The sequence below is a fragment of the Pectinophora gossypiella genome, chromosome 20, assembly GCF_024362695.1.
Source record: "Pectinophora gossypiella chromosome 20, ilPecGoss1.1, whole genome shotgun sequence".
In the NCBI taxonomy this organism is placed as follows: Eukaryota; Metazoa; Arthropoda; class Insecta; order Lepidoptera; family Gelechiidae; genus Pectinophora; species Pectinophora gossypiella.
In genome coordinates this window covers 10,130,908-10,144,892 of record NC_065423.1, presented here as the reverse complement: position 1 = coordinate 10,144,892, position 13,985 = coordinate 10,130,908, and the positions used below count along the sequence as shown (strand labels likewise).

Genomic DNA, 13,985 nt, shown 5'->3' with positions numbered 1-13,985 from the left:
CACGCCGCCGCCGTTTTGCTACAAAAATCACCTATACGCAACCACCAACCGCGACCGCGTCGTGTAATAACCGCCTTAAGTAATAGATTATTATTCAGAGCAGCATAACCAGTTATTACATAGCTTAGTCACATGGAAAAAAACAAAGGAAAACTCATATCGTGATACGACGAAACGCGACATAATATTATAGGAACAATTACCTACAAATACTTATTTGCTAAAAAATAAAACGTATCTGCTTAGAACTTATTTATGGGGATGAAAATTCATCCGACATAGGGAAAATTTATATTAACTAAGTATTTACTTCATTTACATAATTGTTTTCGCAAACGTTACAGCTTATAATAATCTTTATTAATGTTGCGATGATAAAAATCTTATACTAGCCAATTGGGTAGTTTTCTAAATCAAAAATAAATTATGAAATTCTGATTACTAAATAATGACAAATCAAAGGTGACAAATACGTTTGCTTTTTTTTCCATTCAACTTATTTAGTGCGACATTCTTCTATATTTTTCTATGACGTCACAGGTTGTTTTTCATAGAAATTCCATAGTAGGTAATTCGTGTTTAGACGTTTAGTAAAAAGTATCATATTACTAGTTGGAAACTACCCTATTACAAAGTTTTACAAATTAAATTGTATACAAGCGGAAAGTGAAAGATAAAGATTAATTACAGTAACTACAATAATATGTGATAATACTACTGCTCTCAGGTGGGGAGGTTCTAATCAAACAATTCAGCAATTCTTTTGAATAATGTTATGCTCGTTGTAATCAAACAATTCAGCAATTCTCTTGAATAATGTTATATTTTCATAAACAATGTTAACTCTCCAACTCTTCATAACAGATTACCGCAACCGAACAAAATTTCACGTCACCGCCTTTTAAAAGGCGGGAAAACGTTCCCGTTCGAAAAAGAAGAAATCAAAATAAAAACAAATGAAATAATATGCCAGTTCCAAATTAAAAATAATAAAGTCGTGAATCTGTGTGTTATTCCGTCTGTTATTAAGTTATATAATCTAATAATAATTAAATAATAAAATAAACATTACGAACCCTAACAAATAACTAGCATAAATGAAAAAGGAAATAAATGAAGGAAAGAAGAGGAAGGGTTAATGTTCATTATTATACAGGGTGTTAGTGACATCGTAACGAATACTCAGAGGGATGATTCAGACCATGATTCTGAGTTAATATCAAGTGGAATTTTCCGTCGCAAAATTAATGTTATTTTTTTAGTTTTTTTAAATTATTTTCAATTCTATACTTTTGCGATGGAAAATTCCACTTGATATTAACTCAGAATAATCAGTTGAATCATCCCTCTCAGTATTCGTTACGATGTCACTTACACCCCATACAAGTACATACAGTAGCCATACAAGTAGGTATGGGTGTTAGTGACACTGTAACGAATACTGAAGGGGATGATTCAGACCATGATTCTGAGTCGATATCAAGTGGAATTTCTCTGAATCATCCCTCAAAGTTTTCGTTACGATGTCACTAACACCCTGTATGTGGTGCGTCACGGGTTCGAACCCTGCCTCAGCTTATAAACGGGTTGGTCTCAAATTGTCTAGGTAGCAATATGACTAACTATCGCAAAACAACTAAATATCATTTCACCTTGTCGCAAATTTATTGATCGTAAAATAACCAAGTAGGCATGAGGTTTGTCTAGTTTGTGAGATAGGTAGGTAGGTGTATAAATTAATACTGTTACACCTCTGCCTACCCCTTCTGGGATACAGGCGTGATGCTATGTTGAACTACGCATATAATTAATGCATATAATCATCATCATCAATTTAAAAGCCACGCTTTTCGGCGTAGCAATTAGCATTATCCATGCTACTTTTTCAAAATAAATAGGGCTAAGGTTTTCATATCTTCCGCCCAAAATTCCAAAGTAATGTATCTATTCTGCCAGTCCGCTCTCGCTTCCGTGCCACACGACATTGTAAACCAACCCGTAGAATAAAATCTCTTATGCACACTTTCAACAGATCTAAAACAAAAAAACAATTCTATGAATAGAGTTAAGTGAGTACTTTTTATATTTTATATTGCGTAAAATGTCGCTAACGAGTAATTTATATTCTAGTCACAAGTGTATAATAATTTTGAAATAAGCAGAACTGGCGGCAAACTGGTCTTCTACGTTGCAGTTATATTGTATTTAAAAGCAGATTATAGTAGACTAGCTAGTTAACTTAGATTTCCTTTTAGTAAAAGTACCTACCTATGTAGGTACCTATTCCAATACTTGGTCTTTGATTCCAAGAGTATGATGCTGGTTGACCTTATGTGCGTATATATGCAGACCCGTACCCCAGGATTTTTTATGGGAAATATCCTAAGTAAGTGAAGTCTATTGATGTACGGTCACGAGCATTAATATGTATACGCTTTGGTACCATGTCACATTAACTTTTTTGACAAATGGAACTGTAAATCTCACTAAATGTCAAATATGTTAGTGCGACAGAGTCCTAAACTGGGTACATTATATTGCTCATGACTGTACCCATGCCGATAGAAAATTAATCTCCTGTATTTTAGAAAATATCATGTTATTGAAAAAAAATCTGCATACATTGGAGCGTAATAGCGGGTGCGATTATTTCGTAAGGAAATTGTGCTAGTTCATGTTTATAATGTTGCATTCCATTGTTGCTTTGTGCCTCAGAATAATAACTAAAGCATAAACTGGCCTTCTTCTAGCTTACGACACAAACTATGAGTGAGAAAAGGAAAAGTGAGCTTTATGCATTCCTATTTGAGATCCTATGTAACAAAGACCTTCTATGTAAACATCACTGTGTTACATTTCTTTCTATCTTTTCAAGTTACACTCAAACAGAACACCAAAACCGGATATATCACAAACGTCATTTCAAATTTTCAAAATAGAACGGTCGGTCGCCGTAATTTATTCTAAAAGCGTGATTTTATCTAATTTTTTAATAAAATATTTAATTAAAGAGTGAATATTAGTGTAAAATTATTCCTTAATCGTAAGTGTACCAGTTTAAACTTATTTCTGATTAATTTGTACTAAACTAAACCCTACATACAGTGATGATTCATTTTATTGATCCCTATTTTGTTAGGTTTATGATTCGAATGAGTAATTAATGAAAACTCTCGTAAGTATTTTCCAAAAAAAATCTTACCGGATGATTAAACATAAAAAAAACAAAATTTGCTACAGGTACATCAAAATATTAATCTAGATTTTTCGCATTCTCAGATTTAAACACCCAAAATCACGCCCGTTACACTTGTTCTCTTGAAAAGTAAAATATTGATCTAATTTCTCTTATAAAACTTCATGACATGACATTACAGATGCCAGCAGTATACTCCTTCACCCGATCACACCAGGACACCTTACAGCAACTGATCCGTGTCTTCAGCTCGGGCGGCACGGCTCGCGAGCAATGGAGTCTCCAAGCAGAGATGCTGGTTGAACCCGTCGGCTGGGACGGACTCTGGAAGCTTTCTAAAGAGTTTTGTAAGAAATTTGGTGAGTATCAACTTTAAATTAGTAAGTCAATTAAACATTGCCTAGAAAAATCACTTTTAAGGATAAGGCTTTTAGCCACTTTAGTCTTAAAATACGGACAAATAGGTCTTCATTCAGTTTAATATTAAAAAATATGGTTCCATAAGGGTTCCATGCACTTTTTATTTTACTTCTTTTCTTTTTATTTTATTTTTACTTTTTCATAATCATGGTATACTCATTGATGCTTTCTTGTTATGTTATCTTAGACAAAGAATTGGTCTATGAGATTTTTTTATCTATTAATAAAAAAATTAAATAGATTTTATAAAAAAAACAAATTGCATTAATCAGCAATAGCATTTAAGGTTGCCTGGAAGAAATTGCTGCATGAGCAATAAGGTGCTGTTGTGCTTTTCTATATAATATGTTGTCCTTATCTCTGTATTTTGTGTCCATTGTGCTCAATAAAATATTTTATCTATCTATCTATCATTTAGTTTGTAGGTGCCTCTGCCCATTGGCAAAGGCCCTCCCAATTGTTTCCACGTTGGTCCATCGGTCCATGGTAAATTAAATGATTTTGTTTTAATATTATAAATTCTAGATCAAGAAAAAAAGAACCGAAGAAGAGAGATATTTTTTAAGATCGTTGGAAGTGGAAAAACATGGAAGAGGCCTACGTCCAAAATTGGATATGAATTTAGGCTAATATACATAGATAGATAATAAATTCTAAATTGTTCTTTTCCAGAGGTACGGTTTCCTTGTGTAGCCTACATCTCCGTCACATCAGTGGACTTTGAGGGCCTGTCTGCGAATGTAGAAGTACTGAGTGTGCAACATGAATCCGTCACTTTACCAGAGTCCATTGAAGACGTCCCATTGATTGAGCTCTGGCCAACAACGAAGCAACGGGAACACTGCATCGATGTCGCTACCACGGCTGAGTTTATTGATTTGATGAGGTATTTAATATAGGATAATAAGCCTTTATTTCTGTCGTTTTTACATAAATATAGTTTCCTTAAATAGTTCGTATAATTTTTTTTTCTTAATAGTACTTTTTTTATTTACTGACATCTCATTTTAAAACTATGAGGTATATAAATTATCCTGTAAATGTTTTGTGAATTTGTGTGCAATAAAGTGTTTTATTATTATTATTATTAAATATAAGTAAATATTTTTTCTGTTCACTTAACAGACCTAAAACATTCTCCATTTTGTGGATATTTTAATGTCAAAAAAAGTGCAAAAGGGGGGGTGGTTCATTTCTAATTTATTTACTCCTTTTATAAAATAAATTCCTATTTCTTATTGCTTTATTAAAATTTTTCATTTTATGTATTACACCACCCCAATCTCCAATGCATAAACTTCTTTCACTCTAAGGTTGCCTAACAAAAACTTTTTAGCAGTAAGGCCACCTGTTGTGCTTATTTTATTTGTCTGTACATGTCCTGTGTTTGTTTTTGTGCAATTAAAGTATTATTCATTTTACTGCTTTTATATATGTATATTTATAGATTTTCTATTTTCCTTTTTTTGTGTCTTGAATGTACTCCGAGGTTACTCTTATATCCTTTTTTTTTGTTTTTTTTTAAAGGAAGAATTGTTAATGGTTCTGTTTTTATAATGAAGTGTCATCGTCTGAATCTCTTGAGTTGCTTATCATTACGTATTTTGTGTGTACTATTTATATAAGTAGGTATATATGCTAGGTTATGTATATAGGTTAGGTATATATTATATTTGTAAGTTGTTATATATTTATTTGCATGTATTTGTTGTTAAGTTGTATGCATAGTTTGTACCCGCAATCTTTCAATTTTTTTTTTTTTACCTTTTTCCTCACCTCACATGGTTGTCTGGAAGAAATCGCTTTAAGCGATAAGGCCGCCATTTGCCATGTACTTAGTTAAGAGACTTTTTGTAATTATTTCTTTTTATTTTGGTGCAATAAAGTGTATTTGTATTGTATTCATTGATAAAAATAAGTTATAAGTCTTTATTTAGGACTTCAATAAAGATGTAAGATGTAGCCAATCTGACGACTTGTGGTTTTCTGTATACATATTATAGACGTGAATATGTTTGTCAGTCTATTTTATTATTATTTATTTATTTATTACTATTAACGCCTTAAATAACATTGGTATAAATGCAATGTTTTGCAAAATTACATAAGCAATTTGACTGCATGATCAGAGTCTCACTAAGACATGGTTTAATTACAAAAACTAAGAAATAGGAGAAAAAAAGAGAAAAAAGAAGAGTAAAAAAAAAAGAGAAAAAAAAAAGAAAACAAAGAGTAAAGAGTATACAAACAAACAAACAATAGGTACCTGCTAAATTTTGTTTTGCCAAATAGTTTTATCCCCTTCAGATTCTTCTACAACAACATCTGGATGCCCTGGGACGATCAGGACGACAAAGTCCTGCTGCCCAACACGATAGAAGAGCGCATGCAGCTATGGACGGAGCTCCACGACGGCAGTATCCCCAACTGTGTGGCTCGCTCCATCGTGCTGCTACGGAATAGCGCCATCGATGCTCACAACAAGCTCAAGCAGCTGGACTCTTCGCTGTGCGAGGACGATTCGGGTGATGAAGACGGTATGTTTGTTACATACTACATAAGCAATAGGATATTTGACTGGCTCAAACATAAATTATAAAAGGCTAATCTAGAAATACTATTTGGAGACTACTACTACTTTGCTACTTTTTTTAGGGAAAAATAGGGCAGTGGTTTCCCTCTTGCCGTCCGCCCCGCAGTACGCTATCTGACGCAAGTGGGATGGCGCCCAGAGTAGTCTATTTCAAAGACTCCTGTCCTCCGCCTCTGAATAGTACTGACAGTTACTGCTGCCCTCTGTCAGGTTCTAGGTTACAGTCCCTGTGACTTGCCCCTTCCGTCTTGCATTGCCGTACCGATGGCTCCCATCATCGCCTCTGCAACCGTTGGGGTCTTCATCCGTATCCCTGGGCAAGGGTTCTTATGTGTTCTACAGTGGTATATTTCATTCGTTACAGATTCCCTCCTGCCACCAAATTACATAACGCTCTGCGCAGAGTTGACGGCCCGTCTGGATGCGCACATGTCTAAATGGACGCTGTACGAGAAAGCGCTCATCAGAGAACAATACTTAGCTAAGATGAAGAACAAATGGCAGAACAACAAAACTAAAAGAAATGTAAGTAGTTAAATAATATTAGTAACTGTCATGGTTCCCTTTCTTCCATAGTAATGTATGTATATATTTACGTATTTATATACAGGGTGTTAGTGGGATTCTCTTAAAATGCATAAATGGTTTTGTCATAATTTTAATTATCATAATCCTTTTCGCATAACGTTTTTAAGCATAATAGTACTTTCCCATAATAACACCTAAGAATACTGGTTTGTTAGGTATAACTTATTTTTGGACTAATATTTGTTGGTATAAATTTCATTCGCATATAAATAGGTATCCATAATTCTTTTTTAGAATAATAGTGTTTTGTCATAATTTTTACAAGGCATAACAGTAGGTTAGGGTGCGGCGGGGGTGGCCCTCGGGCCACCCCTACGCCGCCAGTATGTCTATCTTACACACGAAAAGTATACTGAATGATCACCAACAGCATGAAATAGAGTCAAAAAATTTTAAAAGTCACAATCATGAACCAAATGCAACCATGGAAAAAGTAAGTTTCGGAAATGTTCAAAGTTGTGCCATAACTTTTCTTATTCGGAGTATAGTTTTTATGCTTATAATACTTATGCTTATATGTCATTATTGACTTATGGTAGTTATGAGTTTCAAAATTATGCTTAAAAAGTTATGACAAATTAATATTATGCGTAACTAATAATAGGACAAGTAACATTATGCCATGGTAAATTATTACATAAAAAATTATGCGTAAAAATAGAGAACCGGTGTTAGTGACATCGTAACGAAAACTTTGAGGGATGATTCAGGCCATGATTCTGAGTTGATATCAAATGGAACTTTCCGTCGCAAAAGTATGGAACGGAAAATAATTTAAATAAGCTCCAAAATTTTCATGACTTCTTCGACAGGAAATTCCACTTGATATCGACTCAGAATCATGGTCTGAATCATCCCCTTCAGTATTCGTTACGATGTCACTAACACCCTGTATTATTATAATCATTATTTATTGTTTTCTATGTATTGTTTTTAATATAGTTTATCTAGTTATAAGTACTTATATTTTTCAACATTTTATTTCTTTGATCATTTTACACTGGCCCCGATACCTGCAGACACCACTTATTTTATTTTAAGTTATATCCGTCATTTTCTTATCCGTCGAAAAGGAAAGGGACGGATGATTGTCAACAAGTTAATTTTAAAACGAATGAATAACCCGCGCGAATAAAATATGCATCTCGCTAGTATGTTATCCGTTTGACGTGCTATCTACTTAACTCTGTCGGGTTATTGGCCGATGTAAAATTTTTAGACGGTTGTTTTAGATTTGTCCTTAAAATTGACGTGTGTTCCATAAATTTTATGCTTGTCGATTTCCACGTTATACCCGTCCTTTTCCTTTTCGGCAGATAAGAAAATGACAGGTATAACTTAAAATAAAATTAGATGGCGTTTGCAGGAATTAGCACCACTGTATGTCTATAACCCTCAGGTGGTGGTGCTCTGGCAAGGTGGTCCAGCCAGCGAACTTCAGCAAATCTCTTCACGAGTATCCTCGCTGGTGTCCCCGCAACAGCTAGTGTCGGTACGCGCATGCGCAGAACAGGCTCTCACTTTGGAGCCGGAGCTACTGCTGCTGTGCAGTCCACTATGTGAGCTGCCCGAGGTGCCACTCTCGCTCATACAGATAGCTAGCTTCAATGGTGAGTGAAGTAGTTTTATTTATTACTACTGCCACATTACACATTTTCTTAAGTATACAGGGTGTTAGTAACATCGTAACGAATACTTTGATGGATGATTCACACCATGATTCTGTGTTGATATCAAGTGGGATTTTCCGTCACAAAAGTATGGAACTGAAAATAATTTTAAAAATACTAATATTTTCATGAATTTTCCAACAGGAAATTCCACTTGATATCAACTCTGAATCACCATCCCGCTCATTATTCATTACGGTGTCACTAACACCCATACGTACTTGTATGGGGTGTAAGTGACATCATACTGTAACCGTAACGAATACTGAGGGGGTTGTTTCAGCTCATTATTCTGAGTTAATATCAAATGGAATTTTCCACCGCCAAAGTATAGAATTTAAAACAATTTTTTAAAAAGCATGATTTTTGCGACGAAAATTTCCACTTGATATTAACTCAGAATCATGGTCTGAATCATCCCCCTCAGTATTAGTTACGATGTCACTAACACTCTGTATACTACCAAATTTCAGGAGCAACACTAAAAGCATCGGATATGCGCTCCTGCCTGCTGATGTTAAGCGAAGAATGTTCACTACGAGACCTGCAGCTGCACTGTACACACGTCAACACAGTACTGGTGATGCGAGCTGGCACCCTCCACGTACACGGCTGCAGCTTACTGGATGACTCCACCACCTCACAGGTCAGTTGTACAGACGCGTCGACTAGTAGAAACGGCTCTATCGATAGTGAACAAATGTTATTATAATTTATAGCTATAATTTAGCTAAATTACTCAATTGTATAAAAATATTTTATGTTCATTTTTTTTTTTTTAAAGAACGTCTAGGGCCCTGTGCCGAGGTTTTTCTTGCAGCTTCTTTTCCCCGGCTATACAGGTTGTGAGAAGCTGCAATAGTTTTAGGCGGATGAGACGTTCGTTATGTAAAAATTGACGATTCGAAGTGTAACTATGTTACCTACTGAATAAAGATATTTTTGAATTTTGAATTTGAATTTTGAATAGGAATAATGATGCTAATTCCTGCAGACGCCATCTAATTTTATTTTAACTTATACCTGTCATTTTCTTATCCGTTGAAAAAGAAGGGACAGGTAATCGACAGGGTTAACCCCTTAAATGCCGGAACGCGGATCTCGACCAGACACAATGTAAAATCTATTGTGTCTGGTATCTCGGCATATGAGAGGTTAAGTAGACGAACGGATTGCATACCAGCGAGATGCCTATTTTATTCGCCCGGGTTATTCATTCGTTTTAAAATTAACTTGTTGACAATCATCCGTCCCTTTCTTTTTCGGCGGATAGGAAAATGACGGATATAACTTAAAATAAAATTAGGATGTGTCGACAGGAATCGATACAATCGTATCTCTAATCTTTTCGCAGAGTGACTTCGCTCAAGGCGTCGTAGCAATGTCGGAGGCAGTGGTGCTCATTGAAGATACCACCTTCGACAACTTCTACTCCGGCATCGTCGTACACAAAGGAGCTCATGTATGTAGTGAGACTTACAGTTCAATTTGTCAAAAAAGTTAATATGACATGGTACCAAAGTGTATACATATGAATGCTCGTGACCGTACTCGTCATCATAATCATTGTTATTCACAACTTTGTTACACGTCAGAAATCAGAATCATTTATTCAACGTAATTACTATCCTTTGTTTGGTAAGGACTTTTCAGGGTTGAATCACCTGATTGTCCGAAAAAGTAAGATGATTCCGTGCTTCGGAGGGCATGTTAAGCCGTTGGTCCCGGCTATTAGCCGTAAAAACACCTCCACCAACCCGCAGTGGCGCAGCGTGGTGGAGTAAGCTCCATACCCCCTCCGGTTGATTGAGGGGAGGCCTGTGCCCAGCAGTGGGACGTATATAGGCTTATTATTACTTTATGAATTATCATGGATAAACTTGTTGAAGAACAATGTAACATTTTTGAATTTACGTCATTGCGCAAGGTGTTATGACTGAGGAGAAGAAATGACTAGAAACTGCAACAGCAACACATCTTTTAAATCAATGTGAGGAATACATTACAAGTTATTTAATAACTATAGAAACACATTCCATACCAGAAATTTTTATCATTTAGGTAATCATTAATCTTATAATATGCTTTTTTATATAAAGTAAGCTTCACATGAGCTTTAAATTTACTTTCTGACATATTTAAAATACTGTCTGGTATTTTATTGTAAAAACGTGTACACGTTTTTGGATTTATGTATATAAACCCAAAAAAGATAGCAAACTCCAACATTGAACGTCAAATTAAATTCATCATCACTAATTTAAGAGCCACGCTCTTGTCGGTGTAGCATTCTCCATTACTCCATGCTGCTTTTTTAGGGAAAAATAGGGCAGTGGTTTCCCTCTTGCCTTCCACCCGGCAGTACTCTCACGCGAGTAGAATGGCGCCCAGAGAAGTCTATTTCATAGCCGTACTAAGACTCCTGTCCTGCGCGTCTGAATAATACTGACAGTTACTGCTGCCCTCTGTCTGTCTGTTCTATTATCTCTCTTTATTTAAGAGCTGCGCTCTTGTCGGTGGAGTAATCGCCATTACTCCATAGATAGGGCGTGTAGAACGGTGGTTGCCCCAATCGCCTTCCGTTCCGCAGTACACCAACCAATTTCTCAATCGGTGATGTTCTAGCTAGAGCCCTACCAGAATCCATTTCCTCGGCCTCCAACCAGTACTGATACCGCTGCTGCCCAGCATCTGGAGTGCGCTTTTGAACTAGCGGCGCCTACTCGCTACGTCACAAGATCGTCATAGAACCTAAGTAGCATTTTATAGGTTAGCCCGTCCCAGTGAGCTACCCACTACGTTCTGCTAATCCGTTCTGCTGTTCTATTATGTCTATGAGTATTTTATTATTAAAGCGATGGCATCTCAAACAGGTGGAGCTGCGAAACTGCACGATAAAGAACTGCGGCGTGGGCATACAGATGTACTCGGGGTCGTTCGTCAAACTGTCCGGCACCACCATCACACACTGCTCCGAACAGAGCATACGCTGTGAACTAGACTCCACAGCCGAGAAGACCAACAGGTACACAGTGCTCTGTTGAATTTAAAACGTTATGTTATTTTGTCATTGTTATCACCAATTATCCCACTACTCTGCCGGCACGTCGGGATACCACTGAGCACGTGATAATCATTTATGATCTGAACATTAATTCAGGGATAATGCTAGCATTCTTCTTCTATCATGTGGATTGTGAGGTGAATTACCAACTTCATCAACCCTGGTGTCAGGGTTATTATTGAGCCGAACTTACATCTGTAAGTAGTAACCGGGACCAACTTAACGTGCCTTCCGCAGCACGGATCATCTTACTTTTTGGACAATCAGGTGATCAGCCTGTAATGTCCTAACCAAACTAGGGATCACAAAGTGATTTTTGTGATGTGTCCCCACCGGGATTCGAACCCGGGACCTCGGGATCGTGAGCCCAACGCTCAACCACTGGACCACGGAGATCATTAACAGGAGATGATGAATTTTTAAAATACTTATCCGAAATTTATCAAGTATACCTTTATCGACTTTGATGGATTAGTTGTATCATAATCTATCTACTCCTTTTCGTCCATAGTATATGCAGTAGTTTAAGTAGTGATATTTATTTATTATAACAATTATAATTATGTGTATTATTATTATGTAGTTTATGTAGTCGAAAGTGTATTTATTTTTATACGTACAAGTATTCCCATGCTGCACTATCCCGCTATATTACATAATATTCAATATCTCCTATCCTTAAAGGTTGCCTGGAAGAGATTGCTACTTAGCAATAAGGCCGCCTATTGTACTCATTCTATTTCTCTTTTGTTTTGTATTTTGTTTTTTCCTCTTTGTGCAATAAAGTATTTGTTATGTTATGTTATATTTACTACTTTTGTTTCAGCGTGGACGGTCTACACATACTGCCCAATTGTACGATCGGCTCCGGAGATATGAACAAGGAGGTGCTGATAGTACACCAAGACGTCGACTTGTAACAACAACTTGAGGTGATATTCCATTGGCAATAGTATTAGTAGTCTCTCTTCTCACCGTGTGGGTTGTGAGGTGGAATACCAACCTCATCAACCACATTAATTAAAGCAGTAGAAGTGGTAGTAGAACTATTGGGTTGTTTCCTAGGTCAAAGATAAGTTATTAAATTCGGATTACAAAATAAAAACATATGGTAAAGGTGATTAAAAACGTTTTCTTTTTCTATTTAACTTATTTACAATTTTTAATATAGAAAAATGTTATAAAACGTGCGATATTTTGTCACATTTTTCTATGACGTCCCAGGTTGCTTTTCGATACAAATTCTATACTAATTTCGTTTAGTAAAAAGTAACTGATTTGACTAGTTGGAAACTAGCCTATTGCCACATCACTGGATATGCAATGAGGAATTGCAAAAGTTATGTAAAAAAGAGCTTTATCGCCTAGCCTTTAAGCGGATAAGATCACAGTACAGTCATGAGCAATATAATGTACCCACTTTAGGACTCTGTTGCACTAACTTATTTGACATTTAGTGAGACTTACAGTTCAATTTGTCAAAAAAGTTAATGTGACAAGGTACCAAAATGTATATATAGTAATGCTCGTGACCGGACGCCCAGACCCAGAGGGGGTGAAGTCGGCCCCCAATACGAATAGGTGCAGGGCTGAGAGTTACCGTTACTCTGTATGTTTATACCTTATATATAGAAATAAAATATTTGATTACACTTCATTTTAATGTATTTAAAGTGCCTTATTACCTTTAAATGATCTTGAAGCATCATCGTGCAGCTTTAATGTAATGTTAATAGGTTGATGGTAGATAGAATGTACCTTTTTAAGTTTTTATAACGTTTATCTCACTAGATGGTAATATTTGTGATGTTTTTAATAAGATACTTTTTAATTATGTAACATGTTCTTTTTGTTTTGATAATATAAAATACACTTGAGAAACTATTATGTTTTTATTTGTCATTGATGTGTCCAGCCATTTTATACGAACACCGAGAATATAAGATGTTAACTCGACACTTCCGCCACTCGACACTTCCTCCACTCACACTTCCGCCACTCGACACTTCCTCCACTCGACTTCCTCCACTCGACACTTCCTCCACTCGACTTCCTCCACTCGACACTTCCTCCACTCGACACTTCCTCCACTCGACACTTCCTCCACTCGACACTTCCTCCACTCGACACTTCCTCCACTCGACACTTCCTCCACTCGACACTTCCTCCACTCGACACTTCCTCCACTCGACACGTCCTCCACTCGACACTTCCTCCACTCGACACTTCCTCCACTCGACACTTCCTCCACTCGACACTTCCTCCACTCGACACTTCCTCCACTCGACACTTCCTCCACTCGACTCTGCCTCCATTTACGTCCTTGACTTGAGGACTTTACTCACTGGAGTCTAGCATATCATACTGCCAACATAATCATATGAAAATAATGACGTCATGCCTATACTCGGTGAACATAAAAAATAGAAGCTCAAACGTAGGCGGCAGCACTGT

At 36.4% G+C, this 13,985-nt stretch overlaps 1 protein-coding gene across 1 annotated transcript; it reads left to right on the top strand.

Annotated features, from left to right (window-relative positions):
- The first annotated feature begins 2,934 nt into the window (after nucleotides 1-2,934).
- LOC126376247 (protein nessun dorma) lies at nucleotides 2,935-13,418 on the top strand. The gene is made up of 10 exons (XM_050023541.1): nucleotides 2,935-3,043; nucleotides 3,378-3,555; nucleotides 4,289-4,502; nucleotides 5,924-6,153; nucleotides 6,574-6,734; nucleotides 8,197-8,407; nucleotides 8,941-9,113; nucleotides 9,822-9,929; nucleotides 11,341-11,492; nucleotides 12,358-13,418. Exons 2-10 carry the CDS (start codon nucleotides 3,378-3,380, stop codon nucleotides 12,449-12,451), a joined length of 1,521 nt encoding a protein of 506 aa, XP_049879498.1. The 5' UTR covers nucleotides 2,935-3,043; the 3' UTR covers nucleotides 12,452-13,418.
- The last annotated feature ends 567 nt before the right edge of the window (nucleotides 13,419-13,985 follow it).